The sequence below is a fragment of the Talpa europaea genome (genome assembly GCF_964194135.1).
Source record: "Talpa europaea genome assembly, chromosome: 7".
Taxonomy (NCBI): domain Eukaryota; kingdom Metazoa; phylum Chordata; class Mammalia; order Eulipotyphla; family Talpidae; genus Talpa; species Talpa europaea.
This window is the reverse complement of record NC_140074.1, coordinates 42,093,051-42,118,693: the sequence shown is the minus strand read 5'-3', so window position 1 is coordinate 42,118,693 and position 25,643 is coordinate 42,093,051. Positions and strand designations below refer to the sequence as shown.

The following is a 25,643-nucleotide window of genomic DNA, read 5'->3' as shown; positions in this document are numbered from 1 at the left end:
ACTGGAGTGAGGCTTAAATTGGCTACTATATGGAGGGATTTTCTATATTTTTCTCCACACACCAAGTATTATTTCCAGGGTCCCACTCTAGGAAGTTTGTGGCTTTTTTGGTGCAGACTTAGAATGACAAGTTTGTTTCTAGCAGGAATATTCCCGATTCTGACACAACCAGTTTTCTGCGTTCATACAACCAGTTTTCTGAGACCTGCATGCTATTATTGATATAGCTGTTGTATGGCTCTTAAGCATGTGTTTTAATTAAAAGTTTCAGAACTATAAAACTGTATTCTATGTGGATTAATCAAAAAACCTGTTTTTAAAACATCTGCTTTTAAGATGACTCAATCTCAGAACAGTGACCTGGTTGTATATATTTAATTGTTCTCTCAGAAGCCAGAGGAAGCTGATCAGGACTTTTAGTAGCTAAGAGTAATGTTATAAAATTCTTTAGTGTGGTATAGCTGCAAACTCTCCGAGTCAAAATGTGATAAAGTCAGATTTTTCTATTTTGTCTGCATGGGGTTCTTTTCTGTGGCAGTTTGCCATCAGCCAGATTAGTATAAATGCTCATTAATCAAGTCAAGTCAAAATGTCAGCATGCACACTCCATAAACTCGCTTGTAGCTCCCAGAAGGATGACAGGTAGGCAGCAAACACCCAGTATGCTTTGCTGTGAGAATGCCAACTAGCGTGTGAGGGGCTCCCTTTGTTTGATGGGAGGAAATAGAAAATACAGTATAATGGTTAAAAGAATGGATAGAAATTGCTCAGACCTGCCTGGATTCAGATGCATGTTTCATTTTCTGAGCCCCAATGTTTTCATCTGTAAAATGGTCATACAAATAGTTATATAACAGGCATAACAGGATTGTTATGAGAAATAAATATAAGATGCTTCCTGGCATGAAGTAGGTAATTATACTACTTCCTAGTTGTAATAACCAGCAATGTTATTATGAGATCAATAGCATTATATTAATTATATTACTACTACTACTACTACTAATGATGAGGCACTGCATGACAGATACTGTCCTAAGAACTAATGAATATTAACTCATTTAATCCACACACTAATAGGCGCTATTGTCCTAGGTTTATGACTGAGACAAAGACTTGGTAAATTGACTAGGGGGTAAGGAAGGCACAATCAGGTTTTGAAATCAGACTGTCCAACTCCAGAACCAGAGTTCTTAAACACTATGTCTATCTGCCCAATGTTACTATCATGGACTTAGTGTTTTAGTGTATGAATGGCAATGTTTTGGGTGGTGCAGGAAACAACATGTGTATCACATTATTGTGGCTTATCATAAGTACCTGCATTCCACACTCATAGAAGGAGTTTGTGTCCACTAGATGGCATTGCTGTTTTAATAAAATGTGAACCAGGTCCATGTTAAGGCTTAGAAGTCTGCTAAATTTGCTGGATAATCTAATATTAACTTTCTAAGTCTGATGGAAGACCTCCAAAATTTAGAACATATTTAGTGATCTCTAATAACTAATAGTACCTTGAAAAAACTAAGAAAAAGACATGCTAGTTCATTTTAAGTATCAATGTCTATGTGAAAACCTGGATGAATTTTGAGATTATTGGGTCCAAGCACTTCAGTTCATAGACAAATAGACCAGAGAGGAAAAGGGACTTGCGTAGGGTTCCCTAGACCTGAGTCTTAGCTATAGTTCTTTTTTTCCATAATACTTCCTATTGTTTCTGAATCTCAAAGAAACTGACTTCTGAATTCTTACCAGACTTTCCTTTTTGGGCATGGGGCACAAGATTGCCCAACAATTTTGAGTATTTGTTTCATTAGATTTTACACATGTGTTTGAAATTAATAGCAGCCACAGGCACTTAGATGTTGTGTAGAATAAAAGCAAACAGTGGTCCCCATTTTTCCCTTTCTTTTTAACATGCCCTCTTGGAAAGATTGAGTGACTCCACTTAAAAAAAAAAAAAACTGTCCCTGTTGGTTGACAATACAGTTTGTGATTCTTAAATGCTTAGCAGGTGACGGGTAATAGATAAACAAAAGGACTGTGGAGTCAGACTGCCTGGTTGGAGCCTGGCTCTCTCCTTTAGTAACTGATGGTGCTGAGAAAGTCATGACACAGCTTGAAGCCTCTGTTTCCACATCTGTAAAATGGGAGTAATATTGTTACTTTTATAACGTGCTTGTCAAAATTAAATGTATGTGAAGAACCTGTGACATAGTCAGAAACCAAGGTTAAGAGCATGGCAGTAATGATGAATGTTTTTGTTAAATCATGTTTACTTTTCTTTGTCAGTTGTGAATGTCATTACAGGTGCTGCTTTGTCAACAGCGTCTTTACTCACTGCCACATGCTGAATTGCTAAAGAGAGGAAATAACATTTCAGGTTTTAGAACTGTGTAACATCCCTTCTTCCTCAACCAGATGGTAGAAGTAGCCAAGATACATATGGCATGTATTTAATTATATGTTCACATCAACTTTATTTAAAACACTCGTAGGCTTTTGGCTCCTACTCACAGTTTAGACAGAGAAGGTGACTAAGCACATGGTATACAAATAATAACAGCTAAGAGTTTCTGAGACTTGCTGAGTGCCAAATATTGCTCTGTTTTACCAGTATTAACTCATTTAATTTTTACAACAGCCAAGTGTTAGGAGCTAATACTTTTCCCTTTTTAAAGATAAATGAACTGGGAAGAGAAACTTGTTCCAGCTCAAATAATAAGACACAGCCAGGATTTGAACCCAGGAAGTCAGTTGTTGAGCAGTCTTCTCAGCAACCTAACTAGGAGGGACATGAGGAAGGCTTGAAAGTTCCAGACCTCAGGATTGTAAGTCCTCACTTACCCTCCTTAATAGGTTTTTGGAAACTGCAATTTGAAGTGAAGTGATGTATAACAAAAGCAGATCCTTCAAATGCCCTTTCACTTAATGTCAACTGGATTGTTTCTTTCTCATTAGCATTCTCATGAAATGATGATAATGCTGCCATGAAGCTGGGTAACAGAAAAACTGTTCAGTTCTTCTAGGCTGCTGTTCACTAGCAATTCCCTTACACGGGAAGGGAATTCCTCTATCAATATTTTTGTGCAGTTAATGAGATCAAGTGGTTAAACATTTAATAGACTGCTGAGCTTAACAGGGTAAAACAAAGTCGCGACAGGTCAAAAAGAGAGCACACCGTGGATACACCTTCTGGAATACCACAACTTAGGATGTGAAGACACTGCAGTGGGAGAAGGGTCAGAGTTTGCTCTTAGTTTCTACAACATTCCAGACTACACTCTATTGCCAATAATTAAGACTATTTCTATGTAGAATTCTTGAATTCAGATTTACCTTTCTGCCTTAACAACGAAGGAAACTGAGATACCAGTTACATAGGGCTTGTTCCCAGTTATCTTAAGAGGAAGAGCTGGAACCGTGTTGCAGACGGCTTCTCTCTCCCTACGTATTTCACTTTAAATACTTGCTCAAATTTAAATACTTGCTCAAATTTTCCTGTTTATACCAATAACATTTTTCCTTCAGAGATGAACCTAAATTTTCCAGACAGCATCTGTTCTTTACAGATAGCATCTTTCTATTTTCAATTTCTTCATTCTTCCTTTCCTTGAAATAAACTTTTATGGGGTAGGAAACAATGACAACTATTAGAATATATTTTTAAATTTTTTAGTTTTCTCACTAGAAACCATGAATGCAAGTAATTCAACTTAAACCTAAGAAAATGATGATACTAAAAAGGACCAAGGCAATCTCAAATCAGAATTTCCAAAGATGAACCAGGAGTGGATGTCTACTTACCGATTTCGGTCATTGTTATCCCTGGTGCTAACTGCCCGTTGTTGAAAGAACTATAGGTAAACAAGTTGGGGACAGATGTGAGGTCATAGATAGGTTCTTGCTTTATCTGTTTGATTCCAGTCATGTCAAGTCCTGACTGATCAGGGGACGGCTGGCTGGAATCCACATTGTAATAACCCTCAGACTTGGGCAGGTCAATGACATGTCCATTGGCATAAGTGCCGCTGGCCTCATTGTTCAGGTTGCTGAGGCCGTTACTGATGCTGCTGCTGTACACCCTGGCAAGGGCTTCTGCCTCTCCATTCTGCTGCTGCCGCTGCTCCTGCAGCCGTTGCTGGTGCTTCTGCACCTCGGCGTAAAGGCTGTCCCTTTGTTTCTTGGACATCCTCCCGAACTTCACAGCTGGGTTGGAGAGAAAAGCAGAAAACAGCACCTGTGGTTATCATTCTTGTAAAATGGCTGAAGTCCAAGGGGTCATGATGGTTGTGCCTTCAACTTCAAGTAAACAGACTCTTAGCACCTTAGTCCAAGAATCCATTCTCACACATTCCATGTCTGGGGAACGGTTATATTCAGGGGCATCTGTACTGGTTTATGTGCAAATTGAGGACTAAATCTAAATTAGGAAGAAATGTAAATACTTAGGTGATTTTTGATGCCATGAAGTTAAAAGTAATTTTTTTTGTGGGGGGAAAAAAAACCCACAAAAAACAAAAAAAGCTATTAAAATGTCAACTGAAACTCTTTTTTAAGATTTATATTATTTATACAAGAACCAGGGTACAGGCCAGAGGCATAGGAGGGTGAGAGGATTCACCAGAGAGAGAGCGCGGGGAACAGAAAAGGCAGACCGACTGAAACACACTGCTGAGGGGAGCAGCGGGCTCAGCAGGAGAGGTCTGCTCACCATGTGGGTTGCTCCAAGGCTGGCTGGGATTGAACTGGCACTGCAGAGGCTGCGGACAGCTTCTCAGCACTGCACTCAACTGCCTGCGCCACCAGGGAGGCCCTGAAACTCTTTATGAGCTCCTTACACCCCCAAGGATTGTTGGGGAGGGTGGTAAACACAGTTTTAAGTGAGCCAAATCATTTGCCTTCAGTTTACTTTTGGGATTAAGTGTAAGCATCTTTGGAAAATAGAAATTTTATGCATCCAATGCCCAATAAGTGAGCCAACAGTAACTGCCCCTCCTTCCTTTTATTATTGCAAGCTGCACACTCCCTATCTCTTCTAGCAAAACCTTTAGCTGTTCTGAGAGAAAAAGGGGGAAGAGGCACTGTGAGATTTCAGAGTAATATGAAGATGCTTTGATCTGAATGTATTGTTTCTTATAGAACTTAACTTCCTAAACTGTATGGATATTGATATTTTTCCTCACAAGCTGTCAACTTCCATCTTTGTGAACATCCTGATTCAAGTGGCCATCTTGTCTGAATCATGAAGCACTAGGTTGTTCAGCTCTTGTTAATGGTAAGATCTATGACAAACATGGAGGTTCCCTCTGAGTTTCTATTTTCTTCTGTGACAGTATTTCCATCTCCTGTTGGTGTTGGGCACTCAGAGAATGTAGAGAAGAGGGTGGAGGGTAGAATTAGGTCCAGTTACCAGATTCAATCTCTAAGGTTGGTGAGAATAACCAGATGGTGAAGTGCTAAAGAACTCTAGCATAGGGGCCTCCCGGTGGCGCAGCAGGTTGAGAGTAGGGCTGTGAAGCTGTCTGCAGCCTCTGCAGTGTGGGTTCGATTCCTGGCCGGCCAGAGAGATTCCCACATGGTGGGCGAGACAGACCTCTCCTGTCTCACCTGCTGCTCCCCTCAACAGTGTGTTTCGGTCAATCTGCCTGTTCTGTTCCTCACTCTGTCTCTGGTGAATCCTCTCACCCCCCCCCGCACCTCTGGCCTGTACCCCAGTTCTTGTATGCATAAATAAATAAGTCTTAAAAAAAACTTATATTAGGGCTTTCTGATGCTGCCTAAGTAGGAAAACAAAGTGGTAATTATCCAGTAATTTTTCTGAATGAAGACAGTTAATCTGGTTAATTCAGACCAAATTCCCCTTTCCACCTCAATTGTCATTTTTATAGGGACTTGAGTCATTTAGATCATTGTGTTTAGCTTTGTTTATAGAGACACTGTTCTTATTAGATTCTGTTTCTCAGACAAATTTACTGGTTTACTAATTGCAATGGTATTTCAATTCATCTGTGGACAGAGTTCTATAGTAACTTTTAGGGTAAACTTTCTTGGTACCTTTATATTTTCCCAAATAATTTACTATATATAATTCTATAGGGAAATTTTTTTAACAAAAAAAATTAACCATGGACAATTTTGATTCAGAAAGAACTTTCTTTTCCCCCCAAAAATGTGACATTTCTTCTTTATTTGCTGACTCCCTATCCTTTGTGCTCATGCAGGCTCAAAACATCTCTTTAAAGAGCTATAGTGGGGGATACAAAATTTGTATCTATTGCTGCAGATTAAGAATTTTATTTTGGCCAGAGTATGTTTTCTGATTTACTTGAATAGACTAGTTTTGTATTTGTTTAAAATCCATAAGGAGAAAAAAATATTCAAGAATGAGAAATTCTTCTAACATGGAGAAAGAAATACAGTGTTTTTGAGACCCTTTTGCATTTAGTTCTTGCTTTAGACTTCTGTGTGCTCTATATTTAGCTGAAATATACATTCTGTGGATTGGTCCCATTCATGGTTCTGATTCCTCTCACATAGTCCCATGTTCTTTCCCATGTAAATCTGCAATGTCCTATCATCTTTTAAGTATCCTGCCCTACCCCTGATAGAGAGTCTTGTGACTTGCCAATGGGATATTGACATATGTGACACAAACAGAGGCATCAAAAGTGCTTGTAAGCTTGAGTGTCTCACCATGAAAAACCTAAAGTAGCTTGCTTGAGGAAAAGAAAGTGAAGCAAAGCCAAGCTACTCAGTCATGACTGACAAGGCCATCCATAATCAGCAGAGGCACAGACTGGCAACAGCTGATGGTAGAAGAATGAAAGAGTCTAGTCAAAAATCTTACATTCAACAATTTTAGGTTCAAAATTCTACTGTAAACTACCAATATCATAATCAAATTTAATAATCTCCAGAAATGTTCTATTAAATCCTCTGCCTTGGTAAACATCTGAATCCTCAGTGAGGAATAGTTAGGTTTTTTTTCCAAGAAATTGACTTCTCAGTCATTGAGCAACTGAAGTATTTTCAGAGCAACAACTTAAAGTTCCAATACATTTTGGAACCACCAGCATCATCTCAAATCAAGGACTTTGCTGACAATTACTATGTACAATTTCAGAATGAACTTTTCCTTCATTTTAGAAACACTGATTAGTCAGTGTATGCCCCTTCCTATGGTAAAAATGATGACATATTGGAAAAATTACAATGCATGGCAAAAATAAACCTGAAATATAATTCTTTGCCACTATTTGTAAATATGTTTATTGAATCTATTGTTAACAAAGGATATATAGTACTATTATATTTTCAAGTACTGGCATTCTTCTAGCTACCATCTATTAATCAGAATGGCACATATTTTAAGTGTTTGCCCCTCTTAAACTTAAATTATTCTGTTAATGAGGTTCACTTGAGTATAGAGGCAGCCTCTTATTAAACTGCTAGCTCTTGAAGACACTAGCAAATTCCGTATACATTGCAAGTGCTTTATAAATATTCAGTGATGATGGTATTTGTTCATGCTCTTAACCCTCATTTTGATTCCACACAAAAGTACTGGAAATCTTTTCATATTTATTTGGATTGTAGGATTCCACATGGAATGGAAGTTTTTGGAGTAACTATAAAACAAAGTCATTGTTTCTTCAAAGATTTTTATTTATTATCACATGACGACTAGACATGTGTTTCTGGTTTCAAAAGAACCCAATTGTAGAAATATTATCTATGACTTTCCAGAGTCAATTTGGAAATTATTTTTACATCTTGCTTCTTACCAAGGAAACTGGTCTTAATTTAACTGTTAAATTTCAGGGATGTGCCTTTCTTTTTTATAGTTCTCTAAGTTTAGTAGAAAAAGTCTGATTCAACCTACCCAACACTGTTTATTGCTTTATAAATATTCTCTCTCATCCCCCTCACTTCTCAATAGAACTTCCTGTGATGATGGGATATTCCCCATGCTGTCAGCATGGTAGCCACAGTCATTTGTGGCTCTTGAGTATGGGAAATACAGTGTTTCTGAAGAAATGAATTTTTATATTTAAAAAATTCTAATTAATTTAAATTTAAATCATGACAAGCAGATGCCACATTGGACAATGAATTTCTACATAACAGCAGCCAAAGTATGAAACCTATCCTTGTAAAGGCAATTTCCATTTTTATCCACAAAGACTTGCCATGTAGGAGAACCTATACTTAATTATAGCAAGGTGGCTCTCATATTTTCTTTGGGATCCCATATTTTCCTAATGATAGTAAATACTTTGCTGTTCTTTTAAACTTGTTTATCTATAGTAACACTTGGAAATAATTTATGCTGAAGATTCCTGCATTGAACATTTATTAAGGGTTTGCTTAAAGGAAAAATAAATAGGATAATGGAGAAAGTTCAGTGAGAACATATATTTTATTTTATTTATTTATTTTTTTAGATAATAAATTTTATTGTTATATTCCCCATACAATTGCAGCCCCCCCATTCTGACCCCAATCCCTCCCCTCCCACCCCCGCCCCCCTAAAAGTGTCTCTGGTTCATAGTTTTTTGTTGATTTTGATTTTCACTTTCTTATAGTTATACATTTTCCTGGTCCCTTATTTAAGTTTTCTAGATTCCTGCTATGAGTGAGACCATCCATTTCACTGCAACTAAACCCCCACTCCAAAAAATACTACAAGGAGTCCTAAAGCCAGAACCTCAGAGGGACGAATAACAATGAAAGAAGGCCAAAAAAAAAAAAGTTATTAAAAGAATAAATAAATAAAATCAAAGGAAAGACAAACACAATGGCAAATACAGATGTTAACATATCAATATTAACTCTAAATGTAAATGGACTAAACTCTTCAATAAAAAGACACAGAGTTGCAGCCTGGATTAAGAAACAAAACCCAACCTTTTGCTGTCTCCAGGAAACACATTTAGCTACAAAAGATAAAAATAGGCTCAAAGTTAAAGGATGGAAAACAATCCTACAAGCAAATGGACCAAAAAAGAAAGCAGGAACAGCTATACTTATATCAGATAAAACAGATTTCAAACTCAAAAAGATAAAAAGAGACCCCAATGGTCACTACATTATGATCAAGGGGACAATACTTCAAGAAGAAATAACACTCATTAACATATACTCACCAAACGAAGGAGCACCAAAATATATCAGACAACTGTTGTCCTCTCTGAAAACAGACATCAGAGAAAACACATACGTAGTGGGAGACTTCAACACACCACTATCAACAATGGATAGATCAACAAGACAAAAAATAAGTAAAGAAACCAAAGCTCTAAATAAAGACCTAGAGCAATTGGGCTTAACAGACATCTATAGAACACTAAACCCCAAAAAAATGGAGTACACATTTTTCTCAAGCGCACACGGATCATTCTCCAGGATCGATCACATACTGGGGCACAAGACAAACATCAACAGATACACCAAGATTGAAATCATATCAACCATCTTTTCTGACCATGAAGGCATCAAACTAGAAATAAACCATAAAAAGAAGGCAAGGAACTTTCCTACCTCATGGAGATTAAAAACCACACTACTGGAAGACCACTGGACTAATGAGGAGATCAAAGAAGAAATTAAAAAAATTTTTGAATTGAACGACAAGGAGGACACCAATATCCTAAATGTATGGGATGCAGCAAAAGCAGTAATAAGAGGAAAATATATAGCAATAGAAGCTCACATCAAGAAACAAGAAAGAACTCAAAGAAACAACCTAATCTCGAAGCTCAAAGATCTAGAAAAAGAACAACAAAAAAACCCCAAAACCAGTAGAAGAAAAGAAATAATAAAAACCAAAGCAGAAATAAATGAAATTGAAACTAAAAAAACAATCTAAAAGATCAATGAAACCAAGAGCTGGTTCTTTGAAAAAAATCAATAAAATAGACAAACCCCTAGCCAGGCTCACAAAGGAAAAAAGGGAGAAAGCACAAATAAACAGGATCATCAATGAAAGAGGAGAAATCACAACGGACACAGCAGAAATCAAAAGAATAATCAGTAACTACTATGAACAGTTATATGGAAACAAGTTTAACAATCTAGAGGAGATGGACAAATTCCTACAACTCTACAATCACCCAAAGCTAGATAAAGAAGAAATAGAACACCTAAACAGACCAATTACAATGAGCGAAATTGAAATGGTAATCAAAAACCTCCCCAAAAACAAAAGCCCAGGACCTGATGGATTTACAAATGAATTCTACCAAATATTCAGAGACGAATTAGTGCCTATCCTTCACAAACTCTTCCAAAAAATTGAGAAGGAAGGGACAATACCAAACACGTTCTATGAAGCCAACATTACATTAATACCAAAACCGAACAAGGACAACACAAAAAAGGAAAACTACAGGCCAATCTCCCTAATGAACACTGATGCAAAAATCCTCAATAAAATTTTAGCCATCAGAATCCAACAATGTATCCATAAGATAATTCACCACGACCAAGCAGGATTCATTCCAGGGACACAAGGATGGTTTAACATCCGAAAATCAATCAACGTTATCCAACATATCAACAAAAAGAAATATAAAAACCATATGATAATATCAATAGATGCTGAGAACATATATTTTATCAGTTCAAACACACACACACACGAGCACAGGCATACCTTCACCTTTTTATACACAAAAACATATGTCTATGTAGTCCCAATAGGTTTGAAATTTTCTTCTATTCCTAAGATAAATTTGAACAAATTCATTATTGCTGAATTTGTTGTCTACTAATAAGTGGTGATGGCTAATAAACTACTATCTCCTAGTAGCTATGCTTTTTTTTCAGTGACCAAGTATGGTGAAGTACATGTTCTTGGAATCAGGCATAACTGACAGAGAGTCAATGCAAATATCAAAATGAAGATGCCACTTTAAGTCTGAAGTAAGGTGGGCAGAATGTGAGCAGAAAGAAGTTGACTGTGAAGGCAATTTACTGTGGCTACTATTACTACTGCTAGAGCACTTTGACAATAATCGCTTAATCAGTAGGAGATACATATAATGCATTAGTGGGAGGGAAAACATTACCTCTCATTCTTGAATCCTTACCAGAAGTAGCTAACCAACCATTACTTCAGGGTTTTCACTCCTTCAAGACTGCACACTAGGCATTATTAATCAATGGAGACAAAATTTGTTCAGTTTCAACACATGTTGGTGAGGGTGTGGTGAAAAAGGAACACTCATACACTGTTGGTGGCAATGCAGATTAATTCAACCTCTGTGGAAAACAGTATGGAGGTTTCTCAAAACATTAAGAACAGATCTACCATGTGATCCAGCAGTCTCTTTCCTAGATATCTATCTGAAGAATGCAAAGACACTAAATGAAGGAATATATGTATTCCTACGTTCATTGTAGCATCATTTACAACAGAGAAGCTATGGAAGCAAACCCAAGTGCCCAATGACAAAGGGATTGATTAAGAAGATGTGGCATATATACATAATGGAATACTATCCAACTCTAAAAAGATATGAAATCTTGGCATTTGTGACAACGTAGTTGGAACCAGAAGGGATTATGCCAAGCAAAATTAGTCAGAAAGAGAAAGACAAATACTGGTTAATTTTACTCACATGTGGCATATGAAAAACAAAGGAACAACAAAAAAATTAAAACAAAATAAACCCTTGAAATCTGATTGCTGGAATGAGATTACCTGAAAATCTGATTGCTAGGGAGGGGAGGATCAAAAGGGGAAGGAGTCCCAGTGAACTGTGGTAGCAGGTTATTGGGGCTTTGGGGCTGGGCATGGTATGATGACATACTTCTGTATGGTGTACACCGTTAAACATATACAGTGTTGCAAGTCAACATTACCTCAAAAATATAATTTTAAAAAGTTTCCCCAGTATTAGTATAGTTTTTGTATAATGTAGCCTTCATAATTAAGACTCAGATAAAACTTGCTCTATAAAACATAGTAAGGAAGATTTTTTCCTTCTGCTTGAATCCCTTCTTTTCATCATTCCCTTTCACCCCTGAGCATTACTACTTACCCTTAGTTTGACATAAGAGATAGACATTTGGAAGATGACTCTGGCAGCCCCAGGATTGTCTCTGTTAAAATTAAGTTGGATCTTTATCTTTAATCCCCAGTGTCTGTAGACAATGTATTCCTTTTACATCATAGACATCTACATGCTCATGCTGGTGGTAGATCTGATAGAGATCTAACAGATAGAGATCCATTAAATGGATCCTCTCCCCAAAAAGGGGCCCACATATCTTTTATGTCATGTGATTCATACTATCTCCTTTGTGGGCTGATGATGGTGAATCTGCTTTGTACTATATGCCCATCTCTCATGCATGATTCCGTTTACCCACAACATTTGCCCTTCCGGGAGATACATTTTTATTGAAGGAAGAAGTAACAAAGACAAAAACCTGATGACTTTTTCATTCTGTCCAATTATGAATGGGACTTTTTCAGATACTGTCAATTAACATGCTCCCTCCTTATGGTAGAAAGGAGGTACAAAATCATCAACTCAGATCCCCATAGACCTTCACTAAAAAAATCCTGAAAATCACTTAATTCCCAGCTTCTACTTTCTTCCTTTTAGTTAAATGGAAGTACAGCTATAAATTTATCCCAGGAGTAAATTTATGTCATTCATGAGTCTAGAAAACCAAATAAACAAAAAAATCAGTTAGTCATAGAAAAATTTTAGGAGTTAACATTTACAAGCTACCTAAGCACTGAAGGGTTCAGGACATATTCTTTTAAAATTTGGGGGGGATTTTGTCTCATAGGTCTACTTTTGGGCAAGACAAGTTTAGGTGGATTAGGAATTAAAGAAACGATAAACAAATATTCAAGCTATAACTATTTGGACAATGCAAGCAGAACTGAATTTATTCAGATGACGAAAAGGCCCCACATTTAATTTAATAACTCATAAAATCCCTTTATACCAAGAGACAGTGCATGCCAATTATCTATGTTTCTTTAAAACTAGAAGTATTTCCTTCCTTCTTTCCCTTCTCTCTCTCTGTGCCGCCCTCCCTCCTTTTCCTCATATTGCACTAACAATTCGCTGTGCCTCATCTTTTTTATCCTTAATTCGCTTGCCTAGAAATATTCAGGTGACTTAAAAAGGCTCTAGCAAGTCATCCATTTGAAAGCCGTGTAAAGTAAGAAATAGGAAGGCAATGCCTTACCATCTCTCGACATTCCTAGGGCAAGACACTTCTGCAGTCGGCAGTGTTGGCAACGGTTTCTGTTGGTTCTGTCAATTAAACAGTTTCTCTGCCTCGGGCAGGAGTAAGAGGCATTGTTCTGCTGGCTCCTTCTAAAGAACCCCTGGAGGGAAAAAGAGAATGGAGTAGGTAAGTTTAAAAGAAGGGAAACAGAGACCATCATTTATACAATTGATACATTTTCTTCTGTGAATACTGAGTTAATTTTTGGAAATTCTATGGCTACCTCTTCTTAAATAGTTTACAGATTGTTTACTGGAAAAAATATGTACTATCTGCACATTATGAATGAATCATTCATTCATTCAATGTTGACAAAAGACACTATTCTTGGTAAAATAAACCAGAATTGAGTTTCCGTCCTCAAGGAGCAGTGGGGAAGGACTGGCAAAGGAGCATCACTGCTCAGCTAAATATGATAAAACCCGATGGGGATACCAACATAAGCTTATCCCGGTGCTGTGGGGGTGAAAAGATTGAGGTACTGGTAGCAATAGCAGTACTGAGAAGTATAGGCGCAGCGTGTGCTTCCTATTCTCTATGATGTACCTTACAACATTTGAAATTTTTGAATTTAGTCAGAATGCATCTGAAAGATGTTTTTTTTAAACCAATGATGTACCTTATAACTAACCGTATCTTTGAATAAAGGAAATATGAAATGTAAACTGTGAATCATAAAGTAAGCAATAAGTAAAAACTGGAACTAATGCTTGGCCTCAGACTATCCTGATAGAGGAGGTCATTAATGCATGTAAGTTGGGCACCTTCTGGTACAAAATAAACTGCCTTGGACCACACATTACCCTTCCAAATAAATCCACTGCTGAGTTTATAATTATTATTCTAATCATTTGGATATAGCCTTAGTTAACTTACAGAAAATCTATGAGGGAAAATAAACCTTTTTTCCAGAGATGTAAAAATATCATTCACCCATTCATTCACCCATTTAGTCTGTTTCTTTACTCTTTGCTCTTGAATTGTGGTACAGCTGAAGTACAAAGTGCTGCGAGCAAAGTGATGTTCTATAAGAAATTTACCAAGGAAAATTTTAGGAAAAGCTATCATCTTTTCAAAGAAAAAAGCCTGGAAAAGTTCTGAGATGGAAAGTCCAATGTCCATCTTGCTGTGAGACCTGGAAGTGGCCACTTGACTTCTATCAAATATCTTCTGAGATTCTTTGATAATCATCAAAAGCAAAGAATAGGGCCAGTACTCGGGTGAGAAAGTGAGACAATCTCCTTGATCTCATAATTGAGGAGGTTACTAAAAGACTTGATAATAAAGATAAATAATATTTTAACAAGCTATGTTAAAAATAAACATCAATGCAAAAAAAAAAAAAGCCCCGAAAGTTTATACAAATACAGGATTGAGACGATTGCCTTCCCTTTTGTCTCATGCTTCTATATGAGTAGGCAGGGATCTGTAGAGAGAACCTAACCTTGTGAAGGGCCTAGGGAATGGATGTGTGTCCAAGTATCTTCCCAGAGAGACAGTGCCACAGGGATTTATGGTTGTAAGACCCAAGTTATCCAACAAGAACTATTTTTGTGCTCACATATTCATGTGCATTATTTATTTGGTGGACAAGTGTGGCAGAATGAAATATCAGATTGTCTAGTTTGAATGAATTTATGGAGTTCCTAAAAATAGAGATCCTGCCCAAGTCCTCAGAGATTGAAATGATGTACTTCAAATACCATGAAAACTATCAGAAAGCATGACCTCAACCCTTCTGTCTGGATTAAAGGTCATGTGGAATTTACATTTGAAGAAAGAATTGGGTGCTTTTTCTCTTTGGATATGCCACTGCCATTTGGCAAAAGAGTTGATAAAGATTTTTCTGAAATCATAGCTACAATCTTAATTTAAGGCTAATTTGACATGAATTGTGAGGCATTTCTTGCTTTTCTGTCGCTCATTATTACAAATGAGGTTTTTGGCACAGAAAAGAGATTGTTTCAAATTTTATTGAGTGAATAGGAATCTGAATAAGTGCACACACTAAACTGATGTCATTTAAAAATGGATTGTTTTTGTTGATTTGGAAACAGTATTATGAAAATTCAGAGGTTGGTACTAAATGAGCTGACATTGACATCTTATGTGGAATAGAATTTCTTGAGTTTTCTATTTGGAGAAAGATGTAGCATATTTGCAAATGTGGGTCTTTCCATGAAGTTAAAAAAACAAGTGGTGTACAAAATCATTTTAACTAAAACTTCAAAGAATGATTCAGAATAACCACATAATTTCTTTGATTTTGGCTTCCTCCTTAAAAAAAGAAAAGATGGCAGGATCCTAAACACTTGTTTCTGATTATTGACCTTTTGGAATATGTTTGTTCAGTAGTTGAATCTTTTGGAACTTATTGTTTAAAATGTTTTGCTTGTTAACATGAACAAATTCTCATATTTTGAAATCAGACATTTCTTATATATAATTTATACAGTGAAACACAAAACAGCTTCACTTTGACATTGATCTAAAAAACATATTTTTTGTTAATACTATGCAGACTAGACCAAAGCTCTTAAAATTACACAATACACCAACATAGTGGCAGAAATGCTTTCACTGGAGAAGATTCTGGTTCCTAAATTATTAAGTGTTTATGAAAAAAAATACTCTTTCTCTGAGAAGCAATAACTTATTCTAGGAGGATAAACATTTGCTGATTTATAATTTTACCTTATTGCATCTTTCAATGAGTTGGAAAAATTACATTTAGGTGTTTAACAATGCAGGGCAACTCATGATGTCCAAACATGGGTTGTTTCTTAGTCACCTTTACAGCAGGTCACTGATGGGTTACCTTTTAAAGTTATTCTCCCCCCTCTGCATCCCTCCCTCATTTTAATTTATTTCTTTTTCTTTTCATCCCTCCAGTTTCAATTCCAGGAATCTTTTTGTTTGTTTGTTTGTTTTTTGAGAATATTGTTGAGACACTGTTCAACTTTTCACACAGCACCACTTGCATTTCAGTATGTTTGGTTTCATTTTAATTTGGAAGCCTCTGAAGACTTAGAAATTATGATTGTGCTCCAATTCCTTTAGTTTAAATTAATGATTGACCTTAAATTAATGATTCACTTTGCCTGCAACTTTGATCAAAAACAATTGTTTTCAATTATTTTGCCAACATATCACTTCTCCCTCCCAGACTGTATCTCTATTTTATTTATTCTGGTTACATGCTGCCCCTTAAAATTATAGAAATTATGTATTTCTCCCTTGACATTTAGTCTCTCATGCTTTCTTTGTCTAAGGATTAATTTTAAAAACTTAATTTTTCTTAATTCAGATTTATTCTATCTTAACTGCTCTTCACTCAGCTTTGTATTTTTAAAGCATTACACCCATAAACATTCATTTGTTTTCAAAAGATTGGTTGACTCTGGCCTGGAGGGAAACACTGAAAAAAAGGAAAAAACTCTGCATTGGCCTTGCTTTCTCGTTCACTGCGTCAGTGACATTGGCCAAGTTGCATAATCTTGTTTATACCCCAGGATCTCATTGAAAAATGAGAAGATTGGGGTACATAATCTGGTTTGCATCTAGCATTTAATGCTTATAATTTTTATTTATTTTTTAGGAATGTGAGAATAAAAAATGGCTATGTGCATATTGCAACTGTTGCCCCAACTTCTTTCTCACGTAACTAAGGAAACATAAGCCCATTAGTTTATAATCTTTATTTTAACCTTCAATTCTTTCAGACAGTAATAAATGCCTTGGAGTTTACTAGAGACAAAACTGTTAAAACAGCAAGTCAATATTTTAGAACATTTTAAATGTGAATAATTCAACTCTTAAAATAAGAATCCATTTTAAAGCAGCTGTTGACCAGCTAGATAATATATATATAAAAAAAATGAGAGACAAAAGAACAGAAAGTCAACCAATAGAAAGTCAACCAACCATTCTAGCCCTCAAGCTAGAATTCACAGGCTTTCTTTGAATGTGTCGCTGTGTACATGGTGAGGTACATCAAGGGACCCTGGCCAAACTCATGTTGTGGGCAGTGCTTTGTTGAACCCCCATACCTTGCAGCCTTCACACGTGATGACTCCGTAGTGGATCCCGGAAGACTTATCGCCACAAATTTTGCATGGTATCACTTCAATTTGTGCTGAAAGGGAAAACAGAAATTTTGAACTTACAAAGTTGTCTTCTGCCTTTCACCCTTCCTCATCTCTCTCCCCGCTTCTCTCAGACCTGACTTTAGAGTTTGAAGACATGTAGGAGTGTGAGGTCACCCACTACTAGTTGAATGGCCTCCCTAAGCTTCTTCTAAGTGAAAGGGCACCCATGTGCCTTTGTTTGCTTTATTTTCCTCAAAATAAAAATATAACCAGGACCCAGAACTTTACTAACCTCTTGCCTTCACTGTTTTCTCTTTTTTATTTATTTTATTTTTTCATCTTTTTTAAAAGATTTATTTATTTTTATACAAGAACTGGGGTAAAGGCCAGATGTGCGGAAGGGTGAGAGGATTCACCCAAGACAGAGTGGGGAACAGAACAGGCAGACTGATGAAATACACTGCTGAGGGGAGCAGCGGGCAAGACAGGAGAGGTCTGCTGTGCCATGTGGTATTCTCCCTGGCCGGGATTGAACCCATACTGCAGAGGCTGTGGACAGCTTCACAGTGCAGTGCTCAACTGCCTGTGCCAACTGGGGAAGCCGTTTTCTGTTTTTTAAACTGAATGTTGACACAGTGTAACTCAAAGAATCCCCTGAACCTGTGTCTTGGTTTTCTTGTTTTGCATAACAAAAATTAAGCCTCTGAGAATCTTCACATTCCTTTATTTCAATAATATTTTAAATAACTGAATAAAGCAAAACTGGGGTGAATGATGGTATCCTATGCATTATGTGGCTATTTGTTTACTTGTGAAAATGCCCATAATTAATGTGTCCAGTATTTATGGAGCACACTCTATATGGCCACTGAAATAACAAAGGTTGTTAATGTAGACAAGAAATACTAATGACACCAATGATCTAATAAAACGAAATTAATAGTGGAAAAATCAGAAAAAATGATAAATATGTGGGTACTCTGACTTCAGTGGAAGCAAATAGTTTCGTTGGAGATGAAGACTGTTTGGTTGATTTTGAGGATTGTGTAGGATTTTGATAGGTGGCAGTAAGTCAAAGGACATTTCATCAAGCATAATTAAATGAAAAAGTCTTAAATTATTGTGGCTGTGCTCATTAAACAATTTGGCTATAATGGAAAGTTGGGTCATATGGTTGGACAGAGGGAGTGATATCAGATTATGAAGCTCCTGGGAGTAGGCAGAGGAATTTTTGCCTAACATCCACAACCTATCAAGGAAGCAAACATAGTGCAGAAATGATGAAAAGTAATAACAGAATTGAGTTTGGAAGGCAGCCAGAGACCGGTGGAAGACTAACTGAAAGACTGTTCCTAACCTGGGTGTTGGGAGATGAAAGCATGGATTACTTCAGTGGCAGGGTGAATGGAGAGGAAGAAACATATAGAAAGACAGTTCAAAGACAGAAGTGAGAAGATAAATGACAGAAAACCTACAGAGGTGGACATTGATGAAAAAGGGGACTTCTAACTTCCTAGCCTTGAGAGTGAAATTAAATAGTCAGTATGACAAAGAATGAGGATGTTGGTGAAGCAACTACTTTGTGGAACATGGTAGGGCATGGGGTTTTCATTTTTCATGTGTGCAATTTGGTGTGGTATCTTGTAGGTACCTCTATCTACAACCTCTTGGAAAGAGGATTCTAAGTCATCAATATTGAGGTTATGGATGGAGATGGATCCATATGATAAACTTTATTTAGAATGTAGTAATTCCTATGTCTCTTATAGTATTCTAAGAGTTGTTTAAAATTATACACATTAGGAAGATCTGCTATTCCAGCTCCCAATTTAAAATAATTATGCAAAATATGCTTCAAAATGCTCTGTACATCAATCTGCCACTTGGATGCTTTTCTACAGTGTCTCACCCTAGAATCTACAAAATAAATAAATGCAGACATAGCTCTCTTTTTCTGGCTCATTTGTATTTTTTAAAAAATAATACTTAATTTCAGGGTAGCGCATTAAATTTTTTCAAATTAATATTTTGCGGTAACTTCAAATCATTAGCAAAAATTCAGTTATGCTCCTATTTTTCATAAGAGAAAACTGAGGATCCAGGTGGTTAATGATACCCTTGAGCTGACTTGGGAGATGACAACCAGAAATTTTCCTGATACTGAATTCAGTAACCCTTTCTCTGCCTTCCTAAAATGTAAAATATGAATGCAGTTTTGAATTCCTATATAGGTCCATTGGCATCAGTGGAAGAGATACTGATAAAAACATCAGACAAGTCAAAGGCAACTAAAATTCTTATTGTACTAAGAATTTCTACTTATTTCTGTTCTTTTAGCTTTCAGATTATATGAAGTAGTATTTTTCTTTAAGATTTTGATGGGAAAAATATGAGCTTTGATGTCATTCTATTCTGATGTCCTGAATTTTTGCTCCAAATTTGTTAATGCTTATGGCCATGGCCAAGACAAAAATCTCTGGTCTTGTTTTCTCACTTCAAAAGCCTAACTAACACAGCACAAAGATGTGTGAGGATTAAATGAGATATCACATGCAGAAGTGTCTTGTAAATAGTAAAGATCAACAAAATGTCAGTGTTCATCATCATCATCCCATCATTGTTAACTGGTATTTCTTATGCTTTTGGGCAAGAAATAGGTTACGTTATTATTGCTTTATAAGATCTTATTTAAAAATAACCGAGTGGCACTGTAAATTGTTTGTATTATGGTTATTGTTGTTGTTTTAAGCAATAACCCTTAACACAGTAGATTCTCTACAATGATTACAAAATTGACAAAAAAATCCCAGGTACCTATGGTACTGTTGTTAGGCTTATATGATATTAAGTCAGCGGCACTCTTTGCATAAATTACTCCCCAGGGAGTAACTTACACGTGGGGAGAATCTGCTTCAATAAGTTCTTAATTATAAAATGATCTAACTCTAAAGGAAATGAAAATAGAGGTAATTTGCCTCCTGGGGTGTGAGAAGATGTTTTTGAAAGCCACAAAGGTTATCTTATACAACTTCGGAAATATAAATGGGATAAGGAATGATTCAATAGAGTATCTGCATATTTATACATATTTATAATCCCAGCTCAACATGTAATCCTTAAGAACCATAAACATTTTAACAGTATTTTTTAAAGAGAAAGCAGTCACTTTAAATGGCATATATGTATAACTGTGTGGGAGGTGGCTATTAGTTTGGAAAACCTCTAATCATTTTGTACCTATTATGGCAAAGTAGATCATCTGAGGTCTTTTATAGGTGAAAATAAATTTTAATAATTTAAAGTACCCTTTTCCATTTCTCTCATTTAAAATAAATTGCTTGTGACCTTCACTTTATACTTGATAGTATGTATTTTATAAAGCACATCTTCAAGCCAGAGTATTTCAGACATGAATTAAGACAACAGATTATATTATTGCACCAAAGTTTGTCATTTCTCAATTTCTTGTCATTATACTAGTCATAGCCTCCTGTGTGATTGTCTTGCAGTGAATACAGATTTGCTGACCTGCTATTTATTGGGGTTTCAAACTGAACATCTTGGGAAGATTTGGCCCAGGCTTGGATCTCACCAGCTATGACAATAGAGGTGATATTCAAAAATTGAAGAAGGATTCAGCTTTCTTACATTTGCTTGACTCATGTGCGAAGACAGAAATAGCACTTTTTTTTTCTTGAAAATAACTCTATTTACTTATAAATTTATTTTTAATCAGGTAATATTTATATACCCCCACTAGGTATCATCAGTTTTTCAATTTCTTACATCTTCCTCTCACATATTTTTCTATTGGTAATCCTTATGGAAACCAAGGGTTTTATTTATTAATTAAAATTTTTTTGTTTACAAAAGATGGTGTTATATAGTTTTTTAAAAATAATATTCTTACACTATCAAAGGGTGTCATGAAAGATTTAAATAATTTGTGGTTTAATAATATCAGAACAACTTATGAAATGCCATTAATTTAATGCACCATGATTTGATAGGCAGAGTCAACAATTATAGAGTATTCATAATTCGTCTCTCTTTGAAGAGATTTGCTTAAAGTCACTTGTAACATCACACAAAGCCACCATGTATTCAGTTCTTCCTGATTATCAAAATGTATGTATTTTTATTTTTGCCCCTTCAGAGCCCCTGCTGGTGATAGTAGGTACTTAGTTTACATAAGGTAATTCAGGCTAATGAGTTAACTAGAAAATGTGCCACTTTGATCCACTGAAATACCTCTAACTCTTAAAAGTAATCATCAAGAATAGTAATAATAATGGACCTTTCAGGTACTTTCTGGTTGGAGGAAACATTTTTATTGTGTGTGCTCTTGTGGCTCTCAGTTTCTAATTCCATAGCTAACAACTTAAACCTGGTCGTTTTTATACTCTGAGTATTTTAAGTCCATTGAGAACAGGCATTAGGTCATACTTCTTTTTAATATTTTCTATGGTGTCCAAAAGATAATTTTGAAATGCTATAAAGCAATAATCCTAATGTTTGTTCTTTCAGTAAAACCAAGAAATTTGACACATGGTTCAAAGCCATACTGAATTTTCATATTTGGGGTGAGGAGAAGAAATCAGAATCTTGAAATTGGGGTGGATATAATTTTTAGAAAAGGTGATTCTGTTAGCTCCCACTGATAAATAAATGAATGAAGTTATTAATTAGAAATTCTCTATAGCATGTTAACCACTTGCAAATGAATCAAACCCTGGAACAAGGTCAGAATGTGAAAATACTAAGGAATGACCAATAATGTAGTATGTAGTATGTTTTGTTTTCTGCTCTTTTTTTTTTGGCATTAAGGAAAATAAGAAGCATCTATCCAGTCTACAGCAGCTTCCATTCCTGGACACTGGACTTACCTGACTGTTTCTGTTTCTTACAATTATACATTTACACTAATGGCAGGTAGTACAGAACAAGTTCTTACTGTCTGAGTGAAGCACAATTTGCACATGTGGAAATTTCCAAAAATAATTATTATTTTGGTTAAAAATCATTTTGCAAAGATCTTAGTATCCCAAGTTGTATCTCATCTACCCAAATTGCATCTCATTTGTCATTCTTCAAGTTAAAAGACTTCAAGTTAAAATCCCTGTTCATACCTTTTCCTTCTGTCACTGATAGACTGATAAGTATCTACCTCTATTAGGCAGAACATCTTCTGATGTCACATAATAACAAACCCAAAGGATGAAGCAAGTATTCCTGAGATCTGGTTCCACTGTAACTTTGATTTATCAGAAATTAGCCCCAAGATTGGGGTGGGATGGAAGTGTGGAAAATTGCTACCCTTGGGGAGAAAAAGTAAAATTCTGAGCCTTTGTCCTTATATCAAACTAGGTAGTGATCTGAAAAGATTTCAGGCTTGTGTTCACCAGGGCACTTAGCATGTTAGTCACAGCTTCCTGCTTAACTGTCAAATATAGTGCATGGAATTCAGTGTATTCTAATAATGCCATCACGGTTATCAGCATTTGGGATCTCCTACCCTTAAACTCTGTAATTTTTAAGTGGTGGTTCTGTATGAGACTTAGTTCCACCCATTTGACAGCTTCTGAATGACCAAAAGATAGCAATCATATCTATATTATTATAACCCCCTAAACTATATATCATTGGAAGCTAGAATATGAAAAAATTACTGTCATATGATAATGGCATAAACAATTTTTTCAAAGGCACACACATTGTAGAATTATCATGAAGGAAGTTTTTTTTTTCTTTTATATATGAGCATTTACCTCCAAATTGTTCCTGGCCTACTCTAAATTCCTGGAGAACTGAAAGTATAGAGAACAAGACCAACAAAGAACAATGACAGCAGTTAATTTTGTCATTAATAGCAATTACTGATAATAAGTTAAATATTCCCTTTGGAGACAAAGTAAATCACCTTGGTAAGTCACAGTGGTTTTAAACTCATATTTTATGAATCCATTCTCATTAAATACATCCCATCTTGTCAAAGTTTTAGTTATGAGATACTGTGTGTGCAAGATTTGACATCATTCAGGTTGAAAGCACTAGACGTTTGCACAGCCACTCACAGCGTGGTCTCTACACCAGTTGTATTGATATCATCTGGGAGCATGTCAGCAATGCAGCCTATCAAGACTCACCCAAGACCAACTGAACCATAATTTGCTTTTTAATAAGCCTGCCCTGCACATCATTCAAGTTTGAGTCAAGTAATCACAGTTTTAACTACTCTGAGAATTGATGAAATTTTCAATTTCCCTGGCAATAAGGAAAATTTTAAGCTTTGCAGGCTGTGGAAAAGTAATTCTGTTGTTGTCTTTTAGGTATTTCCCTTTTGTTCAAATGGCTTTAGAACAAATGAAGGGTGAGTTATAAAAACTTCAGGTCATTAATTGACAAGTCAGAACAAAGAGATGCCAGTGTATTCTCAGAAACATCTTGCATTACTGTAAGTAACACCTTGTGTACCGGTTTCCTTTGCAGTTTTGATGATTGCAGCTGCACCTACATTTTCTTTAGGTGTAGCCCTACTTGGTTGTGGGTCCTCCCTCTCCTTTGGACTCACACTTGGGGTTTTGGCCACTAGGGGATGCACCAGATAGTGAGAAAAAAACCTCTTAAGAGAATATTTTTAAAAATAGTTTTTCTATTTAACAAATTAAAGTGCACAATGTTTACTTCTTTTGGCTGAGGTAGGGAGATCAAACAATGCTTGAAACAGAAATGAACTCATTTCAGCTATTCATGGTAATTCTGAAAATGAAAGGTTTGGAAAGCTGCCCCATCTCATGGAGGAAGATTAGCTACCACAGAGGTCAGCAGTCTGATGGATACTCATTCTTCTCATCTATCATAATCCTATCCTGAGACTTGCTGCTCAAAGTTTGGTCTTCCTAAGTAGTTGGTGTTGGCATTACCTTGGTGCTTGATGGAAATGCAGATACTTAGTCCTACCTAGATCTACAGAATCAGAATCTGCATTATAACAATGTATCTGTGATTCACCTGTGCGGTAAAGCTTGAGAAGTTCTGGAACAGAGAAAGGCAAGACATCCTACAGTTTAACTTTCAGGGTGCCTGCCCCTGAACCCTAATTCTCTGTGCAGAGAACTTCACATAAAAGGAGAAAGAAAATAGTCTACTGATAGGATTAATTTTCCCAGTTATAAAAAGAAGAAAACAGCAATCATTTTGCTTCCAGGGGTAAAAACTTGTTTCTCTTTAGTTTGTTAACTTTTTCTGAGCCCCTTTGTCTAGTCTCTGTTTAGTTGAAACCTTCAACAGGCACCTCCTGTTCATGGCAACATCTTATTAAAGGAGAGAAGCATGGAAGAACTCCACATACCAGGTCACATGATGATTCAGAGTGAGCAGGCAGAACAGGACCCAGCAATTATGTTCCTAGATTTGCCAAATGAGTTGAAAGGTTACTACACAAACTGGAGATAAACATGATTTTTTTTTTAAAAGATTTATTTTTGCATACAAGAGCTGGAGTGTAGGCGAGAGGTGCAGGGGGGCGGAGGATGGTGGTGAGAGGATTCACCACAGACAAAGTGGGGAGCAGAACAGGTGGACTGACTGAAATACACTGCTGAGGGGAGACAGGAGAGGTCTGCTGTGCCATATGTGGGTTAGCTCCCTGGCCGGTGAGTGGGTGTGATAGCTTGGTAGTGCTGAGACTTAACCCTTTGTCACCAGAGAGGCCCTAACCATAATTTTCTTCATAGGCGAGTGGGTAAGTAGCTGTGATACATTCAGACAATGGAGTAGTATTCAGTGATGACAAATAATGAGCTATCAATCCATGAGAAGACATGGAGGATCAGTGCATGTTGCTAAGTGAAAGAAGTCAATTGAACAGGCTTCATCTGCTTTATCATTCCAACTATATTTTAGAAGAGGCAAAGCTATAGATACAGTAAAAAAAAAATCAGTGGTTACTAGAGGTTTGGGAGAAAGAGAAGAGGGTTAAATGGGTAAAACTCAGAGAATTTTTAGGGTAGTGAAAATGTTTTCTATGTCAAAACCCACAGAAAGGTACAACACAAGTGAATTTTAATGTAAACTAGAATTACTGTTAATAAAGTCAATCGGTATTGGTTCATTCATTTTAGCAAATATATCACAGCAATGCAAGATATTAATAATAGAGGAAATTTATGTGTGGAGGTGGGTTGATATATGGAACTCTACTTAATTATGCTGTAACTCTAAAACTGCACTCAATATCTATTAATTATTAAAAATAACTGAGTTACACAAAAGTGCTTCTCTTGATGGAGTTAATAA

General features: G+C 36.3%; 1 protein-coding gene across 1 annotated transcript in view; it reads right to left on the bottom strand.

The window, feature by feature from the left end:
• Positions 1-25,643, bottom strand: part of RORB (RAR related orphan receptor B) — a gene marked incomplete at its 5' end in the record, with an annotated part of 64,246 nt that overhangs the window by 34,567 nt on the left and 4,036 nt on the right. Inside the window, 3 exons of the mRNA XM_084238765.1 lie at positions 3,808-4,209; positions 13,216-13,357; positions 17,307-17,392. Of these exons, the coding sequence (XP_084094891.1) occupies positions 3,808-4,209; positions 13,216-13,357; positions 17,307-17,392 (630 nt within the window). The remainder of the gene's footprint in view (positions 1-3,807; positions 4,210-13,215; positions 13,358-17,306; positions 17,393-25,643) is intronic.